Raw genomic sequence first — 24,639 nt, 5'->3', positions numbered from 1 at the left:
CTCTCTCTCTCTCTCTCACTGGAAGGCCTAGGGGAAGAAAAGTAGTAACCAGGCTCAAAAAGGGGAAGCTAGAAGCTTTCCCTTAACCCATTTAAACAATGACCCAAACTGGGTTATATATTTTCTTCTTCTAAGTTCTGACTCATCCTCAGCACTAATTTTGTGTAGAACCAGATTTTATGTGAAGAACCCATAAATCAAGAAGGAACTTGAAAACACTTTGCTAGTTGTCATCATAAATTTTGAGGGGGAAACAAAAGAAACAAATTAGCTATCAATTGATCCATTGCATTGTTTAGCAAATATATACTTTGTCCTAATTTTTTTTTTTAAATAATTGTAAAGATTGAGTCATCCTGTTAGAATTTGGTGCTAGATGAGGTTATTGTCACAGGTAAATGAGCTCTTGGATTTAGCCCTTAGTTTTGCCTGCCTGATCTGTCACTGCTTACCCTCACAAGCTGTCCTACAAATAAAGGCCATTACATGGGAGTTTCCTGGGGAGGGGCTTTGTTTGTCTAACTGAGCCTGCGTTCATGAAACAAAAATTTAGCCTCAATTATGGATGGAAGCTGTCTCAGTCTCCAAACATAAAGGCTCTTTGCACATGTAAAGAGAAAAAGTTACTTGTCTGAGATGTTCTCCAGATAGGTTTTGTATAAGATGGAATCATTCAAAGTTTCTCTTTTTTAGGAACCTTGTTATATGGTGACGCCCAATAGCTTCCATTCAGATAATATTGAAATGGCACATTTGGCAATCCCAGGGATAGTTCTGAAAATAAGTCAATTCATTAGGGAATTCTTCATGTTTCCGACGGGTGACTCCAGTGTAGTATTAGTGCTGAGCTGTGTGCCTGTCCGCCAATAAGACCTTGAGCTGTGGTGCAAAGGTATATGACGCTCTGTGCATTAGAGGGGAAAGCAATGGGATAGTCTTCCAAGGTACTTCACTCTCTGGGGGAGGAGAGATACGTACAACATATTCCACGGAGAATATACTTATAATAAGACGCTTCCACGTATGACCCCAAAGCAGAGCCATGTGAATTGACCTCTGTCAGTCAGTCCTTTCCACCTCAAAAATACCTTCAAAACTTCTGCACTATTTCTTCCGCTTTTCTGAGGAAGCAGGGCCATCCCAATCATGTCCTTGACCTCATGGTTTGACGAAGATCTTTACTCCGTTCATCCTCCTCTCTCTGGCTTCATCCATCTCTGCCCTCGACTGCTGCTCTGCCCGTAAACGAGCCTGGCACCTATGCCGCCACACCACTCCCCACCCCCAGACCCTCACTGCTTCTTTCTACCCAGCAAGTCTTGCTAGCTGCCCTCTTATTCTTCTCTTTCCCTTCCACGTGAAACTACTTGAAGTGGTTCACACACACTTCCTGCAGTGGCTTCTGCCCCTTGAAATCTGCTGCTTCTGCTTGATCGGAATCTCTTTTCCAAAGATCTCCGCTGACTTTCCTGTCATCGAACTGAAAGGACTTCCCCCTGCCTTTAGAATCTTCAATGTCTCAGCAGCATTTCTCAGTGCTGACAAGCCCTTTCTCATTGGAATGTGTTGCTTCCTTTGGTTTCCAACTCACTGTATCCTGGCTGCCCTCTTCTCCCCTCCCTAACTCTTCCTTCTTGTAGGTTTTGTTCTTCATCCAGTTCCCAAAATAGAGAGGTTTTCTAGTAGTCTCTCTTCAGCCCTCTTCCTTATATTCCCTAACACTTCTCCTTACTTACATGTAACTGACTTAATCAGCATGCCTAGGCCAGAACTCTCCCTCGTTACAAACAAGCATTTACAGGAAGCCATGAGAAACCATGGAGACAGCCAGAGATTTGGCATTTGCAAATGCAAGTTCAAGTCTGGCTCAACCATTTCCAAGTTTTGACATTGCTAATTATGGAAATAGCACAGAGTTCTTGAAGGGATGAGATTATACATATTTTCAAAGGGCTGATGACTTTAAAGCACAAGTATATACATTTAAATACTTGGCTAGATATCCTTCCTGTGTGTTCCATGATACTCAAATTTAGTACTTCGAAAATTAAATGCATTCTCTTCTTTCTCACCGTTGAACACACAACCGTAACTCTCCCCGATGTCTTTATTTCTGCTAATAGTACCATTATTCTCCCAGTCACCCTCATAAAACCTGGGTAGCATCTTTGATTTCTTCCTGCTTTCCATGCCTCCATGCACCCCTGTACCTCCAAACCTCCAAGACACTGAAAAACTATACATTTTATCACCTCAGTGGCTCTCCAATTTCAGTCCCTTTCTTTCCATTCCTATTGCCTCATCCCTTCTCTCCTGGGTTACTCAAATTACCTGATGTCTGTTTCTAATTTTCATCATCCTACACACAGTTGTCGGGTTAATTTTCCTAAGAGCTTTCAAACATTTTCAGTAGATTCCCCATTGCCTAATTAATCAAGTTCAAACATTTAATCATGATCGTCAAGCCTTTCATTCTCTGGATTTCCTATGCAATCCTACACCCTTCTATTAACTCTTCCCTAATCTAACCGATTGCTCCCTGTTTCCTGAACAAGTCTTTAGGTTCATGATCATGCATTTTTGTCACGAAGTCTCCTCACCTAGAAGTCCCTGTCTCCCCACTTAAATTGTCATAATTTTTTCCAATTCTCCACAGTTCATTTCTAATACTATCTCTTTCATAAACCTGACCTCTTTTCCTCCCCAAAATATGTAATCGCTCCTTCCTTCAAATTTCTCAAAGCACTTCTATCATATCTCTTGGTGAGGCCTATCACCCTACTTGACTAAAATATAAAATATAGAAGTCAGAGATTATCCCAAGCTCATCTTTACATCTTGGTTGTTGAAGCGTCAGAAATACTGTAAGGGTTTGAATAAATATTTATTGAACTGGCAAAAAAAAAAAAAAAACAGTAGAAAAATGAAGTGTTAGTTTTCACCGTAAAACATTTCAAATGTGGTACTCATCTCTCTGAAAAGTCATGGAAAATGTTGAAGAAGTGTGGTGTGGCTACCAAAAATAACATTTGGAAACACGCCCTGATATAAACAGGTTAGTGATACCTCAGAAACCATATTTTAAAAGACATTTTTATTGTGAAATATAACACACAAGAACAGTTAATAAAACATAAACGTACAGTTTAACAAATAAGTAAAAAGTACAAACCGTGTAATCACGACCCAGGTCAAGAAGTAGGAAATTGCCAGGGGCCTGGAACCACCACCCATCCATCCTGCCATCTGCCCCCCACCAATCACAACCCTCCCCGCCACAATCCCTTTTCTGACTTTTGTGATAACACTTCCTAGCTTTTCTTTTTTTAAAAAAATGTTTGTACCCCTTATGTTTGTATCACTAAACAATTCGGTGTAGTTTTGCCTGTTTTAAAACTTTACAAAGAGTAGACTCCTATGTAGTCAAAAAGATTCAAAAGTATTTTACATTTTTTATTAAGCACAATCATCCATATTTTTGCAACTCGTTCCATTTCCTCCACTTTCATTTCTGTATATTCCGTTTTATGAGGGTACCAGAGTTTCTGTGTTCTTCTGTTGATGGACATATGGATGGTCTCTGGATTAGAGGCTGTAATGAGCAGTACAGCTATGGATATTCTTTTATGTGTAGCCTAGTGTACAGTGCACACGTTTCTCAAAGATACATGCCTAAGACTGGCATTGCTGAAATGTTTTAAATAGCCTCTGTGGTATGATATTTTGGTAAGTAATAATTTAAATTTTTCTCAGATGGTCTAACGTCTATTCCTAGGTATAATTCAAATATATCATCTTAGTTGGGATTTATGAATGCATTAGCATGTTTTAAATTATTACTGGAAGTGTGTGTGGTTGGTGGGCTGTTTGTTTTTCAGTTTTGCACTGAGCACACACGTGCAATTTTTCGTTGACTGTCTCAGATAACTATTTACCCCACCTGCCCAGGTTTTTGTAGGCCCCTTTCTATCGCAATTGTTTGTATTCCAAAATTCCTGTACTCAGACTTATCCTGGTCTCTGTGATGTCATTTTCCTTTTCTGTGACTTTTTTTTCATTCCCGTCTCCCTTACTATTTGTCCTGTAGAGTCATAAAACTTAGCAGGTGCTCTGTCTTCTCCTGAACTTCATTCTGTTCATTCCTTCACAGTAGCGCTCGCTCCCTGGGAGACGCTTCTGATGTCTTTCCACCCCATTTTCCCCTTTCCCTGGGCCCTTGGTTTCCCGTGAAAGATCTGGCTCACTCTGGTGGCATCTCTGTCGTCTGTTCTTTGTTCTCTCTGTGACACAAAATAAAGCAGCCTTTAATGTTAACCCAAGCACATACATTTCAATTTCTGAAAAACGCTTGAAAATGTTTCTGTTAGAAGAAATATTGCTCTTTAATAATGTTTTCTCCTTTAAATCTAATACCTGAGATTGGTCCCAACAGGAAAAATCCTCTAGTGGTCCACTGAAAATCTGCGGGAAGAGAAGAACTCAAATAAATTCTGATTCCAGATCCTACTGGACTTGACCACCATCTTCATGAAACTTCAATAAAGCTGTAGTAGCTCTTTAAAAAAAAAAATGACATGCTAATGTAATCGCCAACGTTGCCTGTTCAATCCCCCCATGGGCCACAGTGAGCAGCAACCTCCTTAAAAAAAAAATCGCAAAACTAACAAACCTCCACAATATAGAAAGGAAGTGCTACTGTCTCTCCAGGTGCTAATTTTAGCTAGTCGTACATCAGACCTGGTCAGGAGCTACAAATAGTTACGATCACTCAGCAAGAAAAAAGCACAGCCCTGTGAGCAGCGCTGCAGACTTGCCTCTCTAGCAGTCACTCTGGTGAGAACAGGCACCCAGGAATTTGAGGCTTGAGAAAGTATATGCTGAATTTTCCAATAAAAATAATGTAAAGGTGAATTATCATACATTGTATTTACTTTAAAAGAAGTGCATTTAGATAAGCAGGTAGGTTGTATGGTTAGGGCCGTGTTCCTTAAAAAACCTGTTTTTTTAAGGGACTAGAGATTACGATGGAAGTTATAAAAGAACAATTAACTCATCAAGCCATTCCACTGCTCCTCAGCCTGAAGAGGTGTTGAACATGCGAGTTGGTTATAGCTAATAACCTGCGATCCAATTTACTAGAATTGTGATACAGGGAGCTACATAAGGTAGCACCCTGGGAACCGGAGCACTAATCTGTTTTTATTCCCCTTTCTTTCTCCTGCTTGCAAGCTAAGCTCAGCTTTGGCCAGAGAGAAGTAACAGTTCAGAAAGGACCGCTCTTTAGAGCGGAAGGCTACCCCATCAGCATTGGCTGCAATGTAACTGGCCACAAGGGGCCTTCTGAGCAGCATTTTCAGTGGTCTGTGGAGCTAGCGACAGCCCCGACCCGAAATGTCCAGATCATCAGCACGAAAGATACCTCCTTCACTTACGCAGTGTATGCACAGCGGGTACAAAACAGGGAAATCTACATCGAGAGGATCCAGGGCAACTCAGTCTCCTTCCACATCTCCAAGCTCCAGATGAAGGATTCTGGCGAGTATGAGTGTGACACACCGAACACTGATGGAAAATACTACGGGAGTTACAGTGCAAAGACTAATCTAACCGGTAAGTTGTCTACCCTCCTCAGCTAGCCAGCCTGAGATACCAGAGTCTCTATCAATCACAGTGCTTTGCCTTATGACATGGTTTATGTTGTGCTGTTTGCTTTAACAAAAGAGCCCACTACCCATCTGGGCATTTTGGAGATTTGTCACAAATAGGTGTCCCATGTTCTCTAAAACTCTCCATTCATTTTTCCAGTCATCTTTGCCCTGAGGACTGAAATAGCGTGTGGTCTTCCCAAGGCCTTGTCCACAGCTATCCAAAGGTTGATAATAGCAGCAGTATCAGACAAAGCCTAGAGTGGTCTCCCCATGTAATGTCTCCTCTTGGAGGCAGAACATTAACTTGCTAAGAGAGCAGGTATTAATCTCGTAGATGGTAAGTCATTCACTTAGAAATGCTTATTTTCAAACTACCATTCTCTAGCGTATTTACCCAAGGGGAGAGAGTCATCGTTCTTGCAATTACCATTTTGTCCCTTTGCCTAGAATATCTTATCACCCCCTTTTCAGTTTAGCAAACTCCTACATATACTTCAGAACCCGGTTTAGATATTACCTACACTGTGAAACCGGTCCTGACTATCTCAGGCAAGTATTTCCCTCTTTGTTTCCTCTTGAAGCTCTGTTCACACCACTCTTCTTAGCACTCACTCAGTGTACGTGGTGATTGGCTACTTCTCTGGCTCTCTCCTACCTTACCCGGAGCTCCATGAGAAGAGAATGTTTGTCTCAGCCCCTTGCACAGTAACTAGCCATGACTAGAGGCTCAATAAGTATTCATTGGTTAAATCTAACTGTTGCTGTCACGTAAGCTTAGGCTGTGTGATTTCCTTTGAGGAAGGAGAGAATGGTAGGGGAGTAGGGTGGTGGTTATCATAAGTTTGGTAAGGGTTGCATTTGGCTCTGAAGGATAGATTATAACAGATTATTTCAGAGCTCTATATTTCTAATTGTTATTTTATTTATTTTTTTTTTTATTAGTTTCAGGTATACAAAACAATGTACTAATTAGGCATTTACACCCCTCACAAAGTGATAACCGCCTCCCCAATCTACTACTCTCTCTCATGTATACAGCTGTTGCAATTCCACTGACTCTATTCCCTATGCTGTACTTCACATCCCATGACTATATATATATTAAATTATAGTTGACATTCAGTATTATTCAGCTTCAGCTTCAGGTGTACAGTGTAGTGGTCAGGCACCTACATGGTCCATGAAATGGTCTCCCGAATAAGACAAGTGCCCATCTGACACCCTGCAAAATCTTTACAACATTATGGATTATATTCCCCAAACTGGCTTTCACACCCCCATGGCAATATTGTGGTTACCAATTTGTGCTGTCTAATCCACTCCCCTTCTCCCTCATCCCCACCCCTGTGCCATCTAGCAACCCTCAGTTTTTTCTCTACATCTCTGAGACCAGAATAAATGAGCAAACTAAACAGAAATAATCTCAGAGATATAGAACTCTATTTTATAAAGGAGCAGGTAAAGGCCCAGGGAAGGGAAGTGACTTGCTCCAGTTCATGTAGTCAAATAGGGACAGATTTAGGATCAGAATCTAGGGCTTCTCGTGCCCAATGCGTTTCCCCTTTAAATACTCTGTGTCTGAGTAGCTAAATTGGTTACAGTCTATGCTAAAAATGTAAAGTCAGGGTCACTATATCAGTGAGCCATTAGCTTTGCCGAGTTGCATAGACTGTGTGTACATAGATGCAATGTTCCCGTTGCCAACAGGGAAAGCATATGTCTAGGAAAGCATACAACTAGTGAAAAGGCAACTCAAAGTGTGTGCTTTACAGATGGTGGGTCAGGGTACCATCTTTATCTAAGGAGGCAAGTCTGACAGGTACTGGGCCAGTCGATTATCATCATTCCTTTGCTTCCAGTTATTCCAGATACCCTCTCTGCCACCATGCGTTCCCAGACTCTCAGTAAGGATGAAGGTGACCCATTAGAACTTACCTGTGAAGCAGCCAAAGCCACAGCTCAACATACCCACCTGTCTGTCACCTGGTACCTGATGCAGGATGGAGAAAGAAGTCCAGCCATCGAGATTATTTCCCTCTCCAAAGATTTTATGTTGATCCCTGGGTTCGCATATACAGAGAGGTTCGCAGCTGGTGACGTGCGGCTGGACAAGCTGGGGGCCACTGCCTTCAGGCTGTCCATCGGGAGCCTGCAGCCCTCAGATCAAGGCCAGCTGTTCTGTGAGGCCATGGAATGGATTCAGGATCCAGATGAAACCTGGACTTGCATCGCGAAAAAGCAGACAGATCAAACAACTCTGTGGATCCAGCCGGCAGGTAATTATCTTCTCAGGAAATTCACTAGTATGCTGGTCGTGGGTATGTATGGGATCACTTTTTGTTGTCCTAACCTTTTGTTGAATCTTTAAAAAAACAATCATTCAATAAACTTAAGGGAATTTTATTTTGAGGAAGCATAAAGAAAGACCTTCCATTTGGGCGCTGTCCACAGGAAGCTTTGTATGGGATAAGACTTGTTGAATGATTAGATGGGTGCCACAAGCCATGCGTGGAAATAGTTTTGTTATCACTCTCGCCAGGCTCTGCAAGGAGCCTGGGCCTCAGACATCCTAAATGCTCTGCCTAAGGTCACCCAGCTGCTGAGAGGCGGGGCTGGGATAGGTGTGTCACCACAGATACCTGGGCCTCAGAGTAGCTGCGGTTTCCAGTGTAAAAGTCTTGTCTGAGTGGTGGGATTTCCTTCCACCTGGTCCCTTTTTCAACGTGGAATAGTGTCACGCTTCGTGATCCATTGGTATTTTCATCAGAGTGAACAGAAAGCCTCAGCTGTCATTCCTCGTCTCTACATAGGCGTTGGTCCAATAAGAAGAGGTCACTAGCACCACATATATGCATGCTAATGGCACCGATCCAGGGAGGGGTCAGTGAAATTCTCTCTCTCTTTTTTTTTTTTTTAAGGAGGCGTGTCATTCTAGTCCATTAAAAATTGTCGTGTTGGCCTTAAGTATCCAAGTTACACTCAGTGAGTTCTATGGGGACATAGCACGTGTGCTTTTTTTCCTCTCAATTTTTTTCAATGGAAAACAGTCTTTATTTTTATTTATTTATTTGACAAATAAAAATTGTATATATTTAAGGTGTACAACATGCTATTTTGATATACTTATGCATTGGGAAATGATTCCCACGATCAAGCTAATGAACATATCCATCACCTCACATAGTTACCTTGTGTGTGTATGCGTGAGTGGTGAGAACACTTAAGATCTACTCTTTCAGCAAATTTCAAGCCTACGACAGAGTCTTATCAACTGCAGTCACTGTGCTGTACATTAGATCTCCAGAACTTACTCATCTTGCATAACTAACCGTTCGTAGGCCATGATCAACAGCTCCCCATTTCCCTACTCTCCCCAACCCCTGGCAACCACCATTCTACTCTCTGCTTCTCTAAGGTCAACATTTTTAGATTCCACATATAAGTGAGATCCTACAGCATTTGTCTTTCTGTGTCTGGCTTATTTCACTTAGCATAATGTCCTCCATTTGATCCATTTTTCTTTTTTTGAAAATGGCAGGATTTCCTGTTTTCTCATGGCTAAATAATATTCTGTTGAGAAAATATATATATATTATATATATATATATATAATATATATATATATAATATATATATATATATATATATACATACCACGTTTTCTTTATCTGTTTATCCATCTATAGACACTTAGGTTGTTTCCATATCTTGGCTATTATGAATCGTGAATGTGGGAGTGCAAATAGCTCTTCGAGATACTGATATCATTTCCTTTGGGTATGTACCTAGAAGTGGGATTACTGGATTATGTGGTAGTTCTGTTTCTAATTTTTGAGAAACCTCCATACTGTTTTCCATAGTGGCTGCACCAATTTACATTCCCACTAACAGTGCACAAGAGTTCCCTTTTCTCCACATCCTCACCAACACTTGTTATATTTGTCTTTTTAGCAATAGCATTTCTAATAGATGTAAGAATGTAATATCTCGTGGTTTTAATTTGCATTTTCCTGCCGATTAGTGATGTTGAGCATCTTTTCAGATACTTGTTGGCCATTTGTATGTCTTCTTTTAGGGAATGTCAATTCAGGTCTTTTGCCCATTTTTTTAATCAAGTAATTTGGTTTTTTGCTATTGAGTTGTGTCAGTTCCTTATGTATTTTGGATATTAACCCCTTGTCAGATCTATGGTTTGCAAATATTTTCTCCCATTTGTAGATTGTCTCTTCATTCTGTTGATTATTACTTTTGCTGTGCGGAAGCTTTTTAGTTTGATGCAATCTCACCTGTCTATTTTTGCTTTTGTTGTCTGTGCTTTTAAGGGGTGAAAAAAAATTATTGCCCAAACTAGTATCAAGGAGTTTTCCCTGTATTTCCTTCTGGTGGTTTTACAGTTTTAGGTCTTACATTTAAATCTTTACTACATTTTGAGTTGATTTTTGAAGTATGGTGTGAGTTACCTATTCAACTTCATTTCTTTGCATGTGTCTGGCCAGTTTTCTCAACACCATTTATTGAAGAGAGTATCTTTTCCCCACTGTGTGTTCTTGCCACTTATCAAAGATCCATTGACGTAGATATGTGGATTTATTTCTGGGCTCTATATTCTGTCCTATTCATCTCTATGTCTATGTTTATGTCAGTACCATACTGTTTTTGTTACTGTAGGTTTGTAATATATTTTGAAATCAGTAAGTGTGATAATTCCAGCCTTGTTCTTGTTCAAAATAGCTTTGGCTATTCAGGGTCTTTTGTGGTTCCATATAAATTTTAGGGTTGTTTTTTCTATTTCTGTAAAAAACAATGCTATTAGACTTTTGATAGGTATTGCACTGAATCTGCAGATTGCTTTGGGTGGTATGGACATTTTAACGATATTAATTCTTCCAACACATGAACACAGGATGTCTCTCCATTTATTTGTGTCTTCTTCAATTTCTTTCACTGTTTTATACTTTTCAGTATATAGATTGTTAACCTCCTTGGTTAAATTTATTCCTAAATATTGTCTTCTTTTTGACGCTATTGTAAATAGGATTTTTCTTAATTTTTTCTGATACTTTATTATTAGTGTATAGAAATGCAACTAATTTTTTGTATGTTAATTTTGTATCCTTCAGTTTTACTGAAATTGTTTATTAGTTTTAACAGTTCTGGTGTGTTTTTTTTTGGTAGAGTCTTTTGGGGTGTCTACAGACAAGATCATGTCATCTGCAAGCAGAGATGGTTTTACTTCTTTTTTTTTTTCCTGATGTGGATGCCTTTTGTTTCTTTTTCTGACTAATTGCTCTGGCTAGGACTTCCGGTACTGTGTTGAATAGAAGTGGTGAGAATGGGCATCATTGTCTTATTCCTGACCTTAGAGAAAACGCTTTTCGCTATTAAGAATGACGTTAGCTGTAGGCTTGTCGTGTATCACATGTGCTTTTAACTTCGAAAAATTCCAGTGGATGATCTCAGCCAAAAAAAAATAGAGTAAGAAATCACACTGTATAGTAACTCAACATCGTATAAAATATTTTATATTTTTTTATTTAAAAAGATACATTACTGTATACTTTATAGATCTATGCATACATCCTGCTTACTAGGATTGCATTCAGAAAACATGTATGCTGTTCTCTCTGTGTGATTTAAGAAATAGTGAAGGGCATTTTTGGTTCTAGACCTTTCTTTGGTTTACCTACCCCTGAGAACTGAATCCTCCCATGAAATTCAATCCCTGTAATATCCTTACAGAGGGTGTCATCTGTCTCTGGCCCTGAAAGGATAGATGCAGTGGCCTCTCTAAATACCTGCTTTGCTTTTGTTTCCTAGTGAGAGATTTCCAAGTCAACATCATGGCGGAGAGCACATTTACCTCAGGAGAACCCTTAGAACTGCTTTGCCAGGTAGTGGGCAGTGGCCGGGACCCACAGCTTCAGGGTTTTTGGTTCTTCAATGGTAATGAAATGGCTTTTATTGATGTTGATGGAGTTCTGGTCCTGAAGAAAGACTACAAAGAGAGAGCAAGTCAAGGACAACTCCAGGTTTCAAAGTTAAGCCCCAAGACTTTCTCTCTCAAGATCTTCGCTGCGGGCTCAGAGGATGAAGGAACCTACAGCTGTGCAGTGGCAGAAGTGGCACGAGCTCAGATGGGCTCCTGGCATGTGCTTCAGAGAAAGCAGTCACCAGAAAGCTATGTAAACCTGAGGAAGCCAGCAGGTATGTGAAGTCGGGACCAGACACGATTGCGCTGCTGTCAGACCCTGTTCTTTATAAGTGCAGGGTGCCTTTGTGGGCACGGTGGGGGTCTCCTGAAGAGTCAGGTGTCAATCACTTCATTTAGAAAGGAAGTAAAGGAAAGCACCCAAACTAGCGGAAGAGTTGAGTCCCATTTGTAAGCCATTAAATGGGTCATGACCACGGACATCACCACTTTACTTCTCTACATCTCAGCTTCCTCAGATGTAAAATAATGATATACAATTAGTTTGCCCTTAAGTCCCTTCTTGCTGTCTTAGAACCTTTGATGTTATTTGTCGTTAGTCCTAATTTTTGTACATTGGGTTTTTCTTCAAGCAGAGAACACCTTTAATAATGAAGCCCCCTGTCTTTTTGCTGTTGTTGTTTATGTGATGTAAGTAGAAAATGCTCCACTTTGCCTCCTTCCTGGGCAATAAGCACCCGCATTACACCCCTGCATGCCTCCGACATCTTTCAGATGCCTTTTGTCTCTCCTCTGTAATTTTAACTTGATACAGGGGGTGATACTAAGTCTTAATTCTGCATCAAAGCATGTCTCGGAATAAGGAATGAAGAGGGAAGTGATAGTGGGCAGTCTGTTTCCTATGTTTTGCTGTGATGTGGGAAGAAACCTGTCCACATAGGTCTGAATATCTGTAGGCATGAAACTGGAAAAGCCACTCAGCTCTCATTTAGTTTATGAAGGTTGGGTGACCTTAAACATGCTTGAATAATCAGTGCTTTTCGTGTGGAGAGAAAACAGACAAATGCACAGCTAGTACCTTCATCTGTAGGTGTCTGCGGGGTATTTGTTGCGGGACCCCCTATGGATACCCAAATCTACTGATCCCCAAGTCCTTATATAAAATGGCGTAGCGTTTGCACATATCCTCCTATATACTTTAAATCATCTTTAGATTACTTATAATACCTAATACAATGTAAATAGTTGCTATTTGTATGGTTTTGCTGTTGTCCTACTGTATTGTTTAGGGAATAATGACAAGAAAACAAAGTCTGCACATGCTCAATACTGATGCAACCATCGTAGGCCTAACTATATAGTACAAACTATGTAGTACACGTCTGCAATCTGTAACTTTTTTTTGTAATATTTTTAATCAGATGCGAAACTGTGGTTATTTTCAGCAGGGCTGACCGTATTGGGATTTTCTGGGCTGAGTATTAAATTCAAAGTCTAGAAGGATTAACTTGTCCCAAAACAAAAACAAACTAAAAATAAAGATATCCTTGTTGTACTTTCTCCTTGGAGGCATCTCCAAAGATAGATACATTTCCCTTTCATGCTCTTTTTCGTTACCCCATTTGCTAGGAAGGAGTGAAAACACAGAAGCTTTGGCCTAGAGTGGCAAGCCAGGGCATGCGTTGGTGTTAGTTTCCACACTAAACATTTGGCCTAACTTTTTAGGAATCAAGAAAAACGATGTAGGCAGTTTGCATACTGACACAGAGCTAAGTCTCTGCTTTGTGCATTTTAATCTCCCCTGGAACATATCTGTGACCTTTCTTGAACTTGGTGCATGGGAATTTGTGCCAAAGGGACCTGAAGGTGTGTTTCTTGGCACACAGATCACAAGCCTTTCAGTGAGGTCTTGCAAAGCTAAAAATAGTTGTTTGTGTAGGTTGGAAACCAAACTAGGCCTCACATGTAGAAACAGAAAAAGTTCTTCGCCAATTTGTTAAGGATCCTGTTGAGCATTCAGTTTTGAAAGTCAAACAGTTGTGCTTGAAATAGGAGCAGTTATCATTCTACGAAAGTTTTTTTTTTTAAAGATTTTATTGGGGAAGGGGAACAGGACTTTATTGGGGAACAGTGTGGACTTCCAGGACTTTTTTTTTCCCAAGTCGAGTTGTACTTTCAATCCTAGTTGTGGAGGGCGCAGCTCAGCTCCAGGTCCAGTTGCCATTGCTAGTTGCAGGGGGCGCAGCCCACCATCCCTTGGGGGAGTCCAGGAATCGAACTGGCAACCTTGTGATTGAGAACCCATGCTCCAACCCACTGAGCCATCCGGGAGGCAGCTCAGCTCAAGGTGCCATGTTCAATCTTAGTTGCAGGGGGCAGAGCCCACCATCCCTTGTGGGACTCGAGGAGTTGAACTGGCAAACCTTGTGGTTGGGAGCCCACTGGCCCATGTGGGAATCGAATGGGCAGCCTTCGAAGTTAGGAGCATGGAGCTCTAACCGCCTGAGCCACCGGGCCGGCCCCTCTATGAAAGTTTTAAACAAAATACTGTAAATGTGAAACTTATCCACACTGAGTAAGTTTAATACTTCTCACCGAGAGGTGGGAATGACCACAATGAACTAGGGAGACCTCATTTTGTTGGGGAAAAAAAAATAATGTTGGTTGAAATTAATTGTAACGGTTATTTTAGAGTACTGAGGCAATAAGTATCATTTTCTAATTTCTAAACTTCAGTTACGAATCTATTTTTAACTTGAAAAAAAAATTAAGTATTATCATGCCTCTCCTACCCAAAATTTGGAAGCAGGTTTGCATGTAAAGTATTTGTGAACATCGCCCTTCATTCTGCCTTTGTCGCTTACATACATGCAGTAGTAGAAGAAGGAATTCCTTCTTCTGCAGGAAAGAATGGCTTGCAAATGCGTTTAGATCCTATATAGATTTCTAATGCCAGTTCTCTTTTGCTTTTCTCTTTTGGCTTTGAACTACCTCTGCTTTCACTAAGTGCCTATTATTACCTACTCTAATAGCTAACTTTTCCTGGGTACTTTTCCTCTCCAGCCAGGCTAAGTCCGTTGCTTGTGCCATTTGCTTAGTCCTTTCAACAGTGCAATAAGGGGGAGGGGGGTGCTATTATTACCCCTATAGTTACAGGAAAGAAAATTGAGGCTCAAAGAGGTCAACTGTGTTGCCAAAGATATTTCTGACTCCAGGGACCTTGGCCTTAAGCGTGAGTCTGAGCTGCCTTCAATGCATGAGCTCCTGAGGTGTGTTTGCCTTGTCTGCAAAGCACCTAGGACGAGGCCTTGCCCAGGAAGTGTTTGTTGAAGGAATGTCTGCATTTCTACACAGCTTGAATTTCCCATCCCTTATCTATCAGGTTTACCTTTATAGTTTTACACTGTAGTTCAGATAAAAGAAGGATCTTCCTTCAAGCAACAACATATATATATATATATATGTATATATATATACATACATATACATGTATGTATATGTACACACACACACTCATACACACACACATAATTGTTTTTAATGTTACTATTGTGAACAGAAATCTAGTTTAACGATATTAAATTTAACAATTTCCCTGTTCAAAACACATCCTAATTAGGGAAAGATAAGGAGCGAGAGGAAGGTCATTTTGAACTGTGAAAGTCTGAATTTCAAAAAACTAAAAATTTCGTAAACACGCCTTCATTACACCCACCCTAGTTAATCTAACAAAACCTTGCCAGATGTTTTCCCAACTAGATGTTCTTAAGGAAGGGCTGACTCAACAACTCACTAAAAATTAGTCCAGATTATAAATTGTTTACATGTCCATCAGTTCTCCAGATATTCTTTCTGCTGTCTTGTTTCCATTATTTAAGTGTTGAGCAAGTATTTTTTTTCTTTCTGGGAGTAGGGTGGGAATAAACAACTTGACTGGTCACAAACAAGTCAATTCCTAATTAATGACATGTCACCGCGTTTCAGAAAATTTTTCATTGACTTGAAATACTTTTTTCTTCTAAAATCTGTGATCCACAGCAAGAAATGTGGTCGTGTCCACCATGGACAGGCAGCAAGCAGTGTGGGAAGGAGAGGCGCTGACCCTTGCCTGCCAGGTAGATGGAGCAGAAAGTCTGCTGTCCGTAACCTGGTGGCATATCTCACAGGACCAGACACAGCCAGAGTTTGTGGTTGGCATGGAGCAGGATGGCACCTTGCAGCTGGGTGCCTCCTACAGGAAACCCAAGAATCACGCCAACGTAAGGCTGGAGAAAAGGGACTGGGGCACCTTCCAGCTGGAGATCATGCCCACTACTGTCACAGACAATGGCACATATGAGTGCAGAGTGTCTGAGAAGACCCAGAAGCAGGCCAGAAAGCTGAGCTGGACTCATAACTTGTCCATCACTGTGAAATCTCTACGTAAGTGTCAAAGAAATCCTTGTTTTAACTTGCATATATCATGAGCACCTTCCTTTTGTGGTGGAATTTGTGTGTCATCCTGAGTCCCCTCCTTAGGATATGGGTGCCCCAGGACACGAAGCATAACCTCTGGCTCCCATGTCTGTCAACTCATCTCTAAAATTCACTCATTTTGATAAAGATCATCTAATTTAGGGTGCAATCTGTAAGTTGCCGTTCAAAAATCCTATGAATTGGGGTAGACGTATTATAGAAGAGATATGTCAGGTGGAGCTGAGCCTCAGACACTCGGGCTTTTTTAACAGCTGTAGCCCTGGGATTAGAGTCTCTGTAGCACGTGCACAAGAGTGTACTGAACCCATGAGTGGGGGTAAGGGAAGGGGGCCAGCCACTGATGCTCCCTCCACTCACTCAGTAGCAGCTGTCTAAGCAGCAGACTGGAGAAACACTGCCTGTTTGTTGTCGCTGCTGAGAACACTCGGAGAAGCGGGTCAACTTTGGAAAACTGAGGTCAGAATTCAGGACAGACTGTCCTGTGAATCAACGGCTAGCCCCTCAAAATACTTGCTATTCCCAGTAGTATTTGAATGCATGGTTCAATGTGAAAAGGTGGTGACTAGGAAAAGTCTAGCAGTACTGTACTTTGACTTGATAAACATACTGGAAATTGAGTTTCGCGTTCCTGCCCACAGAGTCAAATTTACAAGTTCGCCTGCTGAGCCGTCAACCACAAGTGACATTAACCAACCCCTTTGACCTGTCCTGCATCGTGATGGCCGGTTACTCTGACCTCAAGGTACTACTCACCGTGACTTGGCAGTTCCAGCTAGCTGGGTCTCAAGTCTTTCAACGACTTATTCGAATCACCCATGATGGCACGATCGAATGGGGGGATGTTCTAACCCAGTTCCAAAAGAAGACGAAGGTTTCACAGTCTCCATTTCGTTCTCAACTCCTAATCCACAATGCCACTGAGGAAGAGGCGGGAGTGTATCGGTGTGAAGTGGAAGTTTATGACAGAAATTCCCTACACACAAGTGGCTCTGCGAGGGCTTCTGCCACCTCTTCCCCACTGAGGATCGTTGTCACTTTACCAGGTAATCGCCACGTGAAATGAATTCCTGCTGTAAAAAACAAACAAACAAACAGAAAATTCCTCTCGTTTTGGGTAAGTTATAGAATTGAAGCATAAAATATTTTCTCCCTGTGTTTGTACTATATAAGTCAGCGCCATGTATAAATGATGTCCAGTCTAATGTTAGTATGGCGGGATGGCCATAAGGTTGTGAAAATGTTGAAATACTTTCATACTGGCTAATCGTAACTGTTACTCCCCGTCTTCCCATAAGGCCTCACCAGCCAGCAAGCAAAGGGTGGCCCCCCATGGCGCAGTAGGGGGCCTCTAGGGCCAGCTCCAGTGGAGAGGTTTTCTTCTGGACTAGTCAGTCACTGCTCATGCCCTACCAGTCATGAAATGTTTGGGATGTCTCCCCTAGTGGAATGGATAATATGAATTCCATTAGAATACATTTATCCACTTATTTTAATGTGTTAATGTGTAAGACTTAGAGAATTTATGATTACAGTCAAATTGTAATTGACCTTGTCCATTGGTAATTGACCTTGTCTGTTGGTAATAGAGTCGGGAGGTTAAACGTAAGACACAACCTGGGCAAAGCTCTACTATTGTGTCAAGTATCCCCTTTCGAGACTTTTATTCTCTTAGGGCAGAGTGTTCAAGAGCCTTGGAGTCATTTAGATCTGACAAGCACTGGACAGAGGCATAGCTTTGGACATGTCACTTAATCTGTCCAAGCCTTCTTACCTCATCTGTAAATTGCTGATGTGCAACTCACAGGTGGTGACATACGTGCCCTTTCCACCGTTTACTTACACAGTGGAAAGTTCGCGAACTTCATTGTCCATCTTGTATATACTATGTCTAGTACAGTACCTGACACGCCAAGCAGATTCTCCGATATGGTAGCTGTCGTTATTCTCTCTGTGGCTGAGCAGTATGTTTGGTAACAGTAATGATCCGTGTTGATTAACTCATGGCTTAATTTACTTGTCCTTGCTGTGGATTTTGAAATTGTCAGCCCAGTCCTTTCTTCTTGAAACTTCTTTTTCCCCTTGGCCTTACGATACAAGATTTTCTTGGCTTGCTTTCTAACACTCTGACTGCTGCTTCTCATTCTCTTTTGCAGAATTCTCCTCCACTGAGCCATGCCTTTGGGTTTCATCCTCAGCTTCCTGTCTTTCTGTACAGCCTCTGAAGTGAGCTTATTCCTACCCACGGATTCAACCCGTACTGACAACTCCCAAATCCATTATCATGAAAGGCTTCTCTTCTGATCACCAGACTCATCTATGCAACTGCCTCCAAGACATGTCTACATTCAATATGTCAAAACAAACACACCATCATTACACCTCCAAAGCGACTCCTCCTACATTATTCTCTATGTCCCCACCATCCACCTGTGAACTAGGTGGAAACCCCGAGACATCCCCAACTCCTACATGTCCACCTGATGTCCAAACTCACATAGCATACAAGGCCCTTTATAATTTGGTTCATTTATGCCTTTCCAGCATTCTCTCCTTCCATTTTCCATCTTGAACTCCAGCCACTCTGACCTACTTAGAATTCTTCAAATACTCTGTGTTCTCTCTCGCTTTCAAAGTCTTTCTTCAAGTTGCTTCTTTTGTGTGCAATTCCTTCACCCCTACTCCATCAGACTAATTCCTCTTAACCCTTAAGACTTAGCTTAGAGACAACTCCTCTGGGAAGCCTCCCGTCACTCCCTTGGTTGGGTTAGGTGGTACTGGTATGTGCTTTGATAGCCAATTCTGCATACCTCTGTGCTGCTTGGGTGACACAATCCTGTCATCTTTAAGCCTTTGTCCCTGTACTAATCTCTTCCTCTAGACTGTGAATCCACTGATGTGAGGTGTCCATAGAGCCTGGAATAGTCTACCACATACATAATATGTGCTTCATAAATGCTTAGTGAAGGACGAGCAACATCAATAAGCAATTAAGAAAGTAGAATCAGTGATGTCACCAAGAAGTTAGAATAAGGTTTGGAAGCCAGCTTTTATCATTTATCTGTCTGACAAAGCAGAAATACCGTTGGGGTGAAAGAATAATTGACTCCATATAGATACGATATTCCACAGTTGAATGGCTGCAAGGAAACATACAATGTTAATAGTCCAGGTACAACTTCCTTTTGCTTACCTGTGTTTGACAACTACAACTAGACTTTGGCAAAGTGTGAATCTAGGACTACTCCAGTTAGTGAACACACAGACAAAGCATTCATAGGATGACTTCATCTCCGTGTGAAGTATAAAAAGCTACAGAAGAGAAGATGTCTGTGCTTGAATACTGAAACTGTCCTGTGGAGGAGATTGGACTTTTCTCTGTGATACTTCCTCCCTGCCCCCTGCTCTCATCCCCCTCTCCTGGGCAAGGGTAGAACTAGGACCAGTGGATAGAAGTGATGGAGAGGTAAAACTCAACTTGATATCAGAAAGAATTTTCTAGTGGCCGAGCTGTCCAAAGCAAGAATGGGCTACCGTGTGAGATAGTTTCTCAGAGGCTGGCTAAGCAGTTGGTGGGGCTGCTGGAGAGGAAATTCACACATCTGATGGATGTAGGAGATACTGATGTATTTGACCTCGAATATCCCTTCTACCTTGAAATCCTGTTGTATAACAAAGTCACAAAAGTAATTGTTTCCATTCTTCCAACTTAGAGAGCAAGCTGAAAGTGAATTCAAGCAGTCAAGTCCAAGAAGTCTCCATCAACTCCAACACTGACATAGAATGTAGCATCTTGTCCCAGTCCACCGGAAACCTTCAGCTGGCCGTTATTTGGTACTTCTCTTCCATTTCTACCAATAATACATCTTGGCTGAGGATTCTGGAAATGGACCAAACCAATGTTGTAAAATTTCACACCCCACGGGGAAAGCAAAAATTCCACATTGAGAAAGTTTCCCAAGACTTGTTTCAGCTGCGCATTCTGAATATAGGAGACAGTGATCAGGGCAGATATCGCTGCTCTGTGCAGGAATGGCTCTTGTCTACAAATGGCGCTTGGTACAAGCTTGGAGAAGAGACATCAGGTCTGACAAAATTGAAACTCAGGCCCACAGGTAAACCTTGTGAGCGTATTTTCACATGTCCTTCTGTAGGACTGCCGTCTTCTCTTGGGCAACTGTTCTATGGACTGATTATGTGAGGGTAAAAATATGACCTAGCGTCCTAGGAATCGTGTCCACCTACGCAATGACCTTGTAGCCCACCAGAGGAGGCGGGGGTCACTTAAGGTGAGTCAGTCTGATGTTTCAAGGCGACTAGATGGGAACAAGATCCCTTTGACTGGTTTGCTGATCAGCCTGGCAGCCTGGTCTACACAGCTACCCAGGGTATCGTATCTCCAGATCTCTGTAATAACAAGCTGTGTCACTCCACTGGGGCTTTATTGTAATTTGGCAGAGAAAGAGTAATACGAAGCATATTTCTCCCACTGTGAACAGAAACTGTACAACTCTACAGGGATGTGTGGAGAAATTGCTTTTCAACATTTGGCTGCCTAAACAGAAGGCAAAGAAGAGTAGTTAACCATTGGAATGGCTTACTGAGGGAATCTCCTCTTCCTCAGGAGATCTTTAGAAATGTAACAAGCTCCATCCACTTGCGTTGGTCTAAGAGTGCTGTGGTCTAATTGTGGGCGGGGTTGCATAGCTCTCTCAGCCTGAGGTCACCTCTAATGTTGATTAAAATTAAATGAATGTCAGGCTAAGGTTTGGCAACTGGATAAGATCCAACAGCATGATGCAAATAAGTTCATCTAATTTGGCACTTAAAATTCTATTTTCAATGTAGCATCAAAAATAAGATTATAATAAGCATGACTGTGGGTTAGGCACTTAGGAATACGAAGATGTAAGGCACAGCTCTTGCCTCAAGGAGCTCATAGTCTGTTGAGGGAGCAGGGAGCCCCTTCGGCTCCCCTTCTCTGTGTTCTATCAGGCCCTCCTTCCTTTCTTTGCTAAGTGTGGATGTTCCTCACGGATAGATCCTGGGCCTGTTTTTCTTCTTCTCACGTTTGGTTTTTCTCTTAAATACTACCTTTGGTTTCCACAATCACCTTCAGTAAACTAGCTCTAGGTCTTTATTCTTTAGCCCCGAACTCCTGAGCTCCAGATCTTTCTACCCAACTGCCTGTTGGACGTTCCTACGTGGATGCCTCAGAGCCCTTTACACCCAGCATGTCCCGAATCGCATTTATCCTCTCTGCCATCCCACAAGTCTCACGCACATGTTTGTATTCTCCATCTGTGTGGCTGGCATCCCTTCCTCCCAGTTGTGCAAGCCCAATATTGCCAGAGTGCACATGCCCCTGTAAGGAGGCAGCCACTTCTGAGCTCAAGTCAACGCTTCGCAATCAGAAATGTGGGCCCAGCGTTGCCTGGTCTTTTCATATATCAAAAAAATGCCTACTTTTTTTTTTTTATGACATCGCTCAATTTAAGAATGTTCAACACTAATTCAAATGCTCTTAAAATCCTGAGGGTGTCAAACAAAACATAATCTGGGTGTGGCTGGCTGGGCGTGGCCAGCTGAACATCCTGGTAAAAGGTTAAGGAAGAGACCCCAGGGAAAAATACTGAGAAGGACGGGTCAGAATTGTGGGCGGGACAATCAAATCAAAAAGAGGAGAGGATTTCAAGAAGAAAATGGACTTCCGTGACAAAAACCACAGAGAGGACAAAAAAAGACTGGAGGGTGTTTTGAACAAGGAAATTGGGCCCTTATTGCAACATGGGCCAGAGTATAGTGATGGGATTAGAAGCCTGATTGTGATAAAGTAGGGCAGAATTTGAGATGAGGAAACAGATAAAAATTAGTTTATCACATAAGCTAATATTTCACATGCTTTACCTTGAAGAGAAGGAGAGAGTAAAGATGGTGACTAAAAAGAATCCAGGATCAGACAGAATTGTTTTTGTAGAGAGAGATTGACAAATGTGTCTGTAGTAGAGTTGAAAATTTAGTGCATGCTATAATTTCTTTATTTTGTTTGTAACTACTCTGGTTTTCATTCCAAGTCTTCACCTGCTGGTTAGCAGGGAAAAATTTTTTCAAAAGTAAATGTCAAAATCTGTTTAAAGCGTATTCTAATCCAATAATTTAAATATTTTCCTTGAGTGGTGTTCTAACACTTGTATAAAAATGTTCGGTCTCTCGGATAGCCTCTTCCTTCCAGTGTATAGGAGGAGGATAATATGCTAAAAATGAGGGGTAGCGGTGGAATACATGACTTAAGAGGAGGGCTGGAAATTGGGAATGGTCCCTAGGGGAAGTAGAAGAGGGAGGTGACCAGGGAGAAGTAAAAGCAGCAGGGGAGAACACCCACCAAAACTGGGTGATTTTCAGTGGCAGCTCCAGCAGACAAGAGGTAGGGCTAAAGGAAGGAAGTGGCTGGTTTGAGTCATAGCAAAGAATTTTCTAGCAAATATGGCAGAAGGATAGGGGCTAAAGAAATGTGTTAAAGATGCCGTACCTGGTATTTGAAGATTATACGATGGCATCTCATCAACGAGAACTAGATTTTTTATAGGAGGTATCCAATCTAAAAATCTGAGTTCTCTAACTTGCTGCCATTTTATTTCCTAGGAAGTAAGGTTCGTGTCTCCAAAGTGTACTGGGCGGAAAATGCTACCGAGCATAGAGAAGTGGTCATTCCCTGCAGCCTGGAGAGCTCCGGCAATTCGGCCTCCCTGTTCTCTGTGATGTGGTTCCGGCACAGAGAAAATTCTAGAAGGGAAATGCTGGTGCACCTGCAGCATGATGGCTTGCTGGTGTATGGTGAAGACGGTCTCCAGAGGCACCTGCACTGTTACCGTTCATCCCCTACAGATTTTGTCCTGAAGCTTCACAGGGTGGAGATGGAAGATGCTGGAATGTACTGGTGCAAGGTGACAGAGTGGCAGCTCCATGGCACCCCAAGCAACTTGGTCAACCAATCGTCAGATGTGTCACAGCATATAGTACTCACGGTGCTGCCTTCAGGTAAGCAGGGGTTAACCTGCCGTGGCTCGTGGGCAGGAGAATCTTTGTTTCCCCTCCCGCTTTCCCACCAGCCTGCGTTTTGCTCCTTCTTTGGGCCGAACGCAATTTCAGACTCCTGCAGAAAATGACTGCCATTTCGCTCAATAGTAACTCAGTTGGACACACCAGGTCTACATGAGATTTTGGCATAGACACTGAAATGTCAGGGGCATCTAGATGCTTCCCTCTTCCCCTCCCAAACAAACAAAAAAACCATCCACATTATATCCATTTAAATAACCAAACGATGTTTGAAGCTGACACCCATACCTCTTGGCTGATTCTGGAATCTGAGACTGCAGCTTTGCCCGGGGAGCGGGCATGAGGGAGAGGGACATGGTGACTTTCGTTTGATCTGGGTGAACCAAGAGCAGCTCCATCTAAATGCTCCCTGAGTCAGAAACAAAGCAAAACAAACAAACCAAACCTTTCTCAATGATACAGTGACAGGTTTCTTATCTCTCCCGAGACTTGGATGAGGACAGCCATTTGGTGTGTGTCTCCTGATGGCGTCTTGAAAGACATCAAAGGATAGACTGAGTGTTCCCTGTCAAATGCGTTTACAGGCTCCAGCAAGGAGGGCAGCTGCTTGCAGACCACTGGCCAAAGGATGACCCTTCTCTGCGTGGGAAGGTCGTCCTATTCAGCTGAGGGCACAGCTTCAGGAGGGATGTGGAACAGGAGATTGTGGAGGAGAAGAGGGCACCCTTCCAGCCAGTTCAGTGCCAAGCATATAATAGGCATTTATTAAGCATTTGTTAATGAAAGCAAAAACTTCTCTAGCCAGACCAATAAATCTTTCCTGGCGATCAATGAGCTGGCAGATGTTGTAGCCAGCTTGTTCTCTGAGCCACTACCTCCTGGTGGGGTTTAAGGAGAAGGTGAGGGGTGAGCTATGCCCTAAACTTAAGACAATAAAGGGTCATTGGAGAAGCCAAAGTGCAGTTTGGGTTCTGTATACAGGTCACCAAAGATCTCATTTGGAGTCCTGATGGTTATTGGAACTCCTACATAGCAGCTAGCTTTGGTGACACTCCTTAGGAGGGAAAGAGTGCTGCCAAGAACATATGGAAGCTTCTGAGAAGTGGGGAGAGCTGCAGCCCAGCTATCCCAGCCAGGCTTCTAGAGTGAAAGTCAGAGTTCTCTGATTTGTTCCCTGGGGGTCCATCATCCCCTTCTCCTGACCAGTCTTCAGCAGCAAGTTTCCCCCAAGTCTCCAGGCAGAACTTTTCTTCCTATCACCTTTTCTTCTATTCCAACAATTATAGAAGTCCCACACCCCAGCACATTCCATCCATGTTTGCCCACTGGAATTTCTAGGCTCTGTAGAATCAGCAGTTTTTGCAGTGGAATAAATAGATAATAACTGTAAAAAGTATATATTCTGTAACTAAAAAGCACATCTCCTCTGAGCCAGATGGGATCCTTCCCGGCATGTATATACTATTAATCTTTGTGGAATCCCTATCAAACAGGTATATGTTTTTAAACTGAGGAGGCCTGGAAAGGAAA

At 42.1% G+C, this 24,639-nt stretch overlaps 1 protein-coding gene across 1 annotated transcript in view; it reads left to right on the top strand.

Annotated features, from left to right (window-relative positions):
* CD101 (CD101 molecule) overlaps positions 1-24,639 on the top strand; it is a gene marked incomplete at its 5' end in the record, with an annotated part of 34,965 nt that overhangs the window by 1,598 nt on the left and 8,728 nt on the right. Inside the window, 7 exons of the mRNA XM_081025277.1 lie at positions 5,230-5,610; positions 7,508-7,924; positions 11,466-11,852; positions 15,616-15,999; positions 16,692-17,096; positions 19,764-20,165; positions 22,693-23,088. Coding sequence (XP_080881403.1) covers positions 5,230-5,610; positions 7,508-7,924; positions 11,466-11,852; positions 15,616-15,999; positions 16,692-17,096; positions 19,764-20,165; positions 22,693-23,088 — 2,772 coding nt within the window. The remainder of the gene's footprint in view (positions 1-5,229; positions 5,611-7,507; positions 7,925-11,465; positions 11,853-15,615; positions 16,000-16,691; positions 17,097-19,763; positions 20,166-22,692; positions 23,089-24,639) is intronic.

The sequence above is a fragment of the Rhinolophus hipposideros genome (genome assembly GCF_964194185.1).
Source record: "Rhinolophus hipposideros genome assembly, chromosome: 19".
Lineage (NCBI taxonomy): Eukaryota > Metazoa > Chordata > Mammalia > Chiroptera > Rhinolophidae > Rhinolophus > Rhinolophus hipposideros.
Note: the sequence above shows the minus strand (reverse complement) of the source record. Positions and strands in the feature narration are given on the sequence as shown.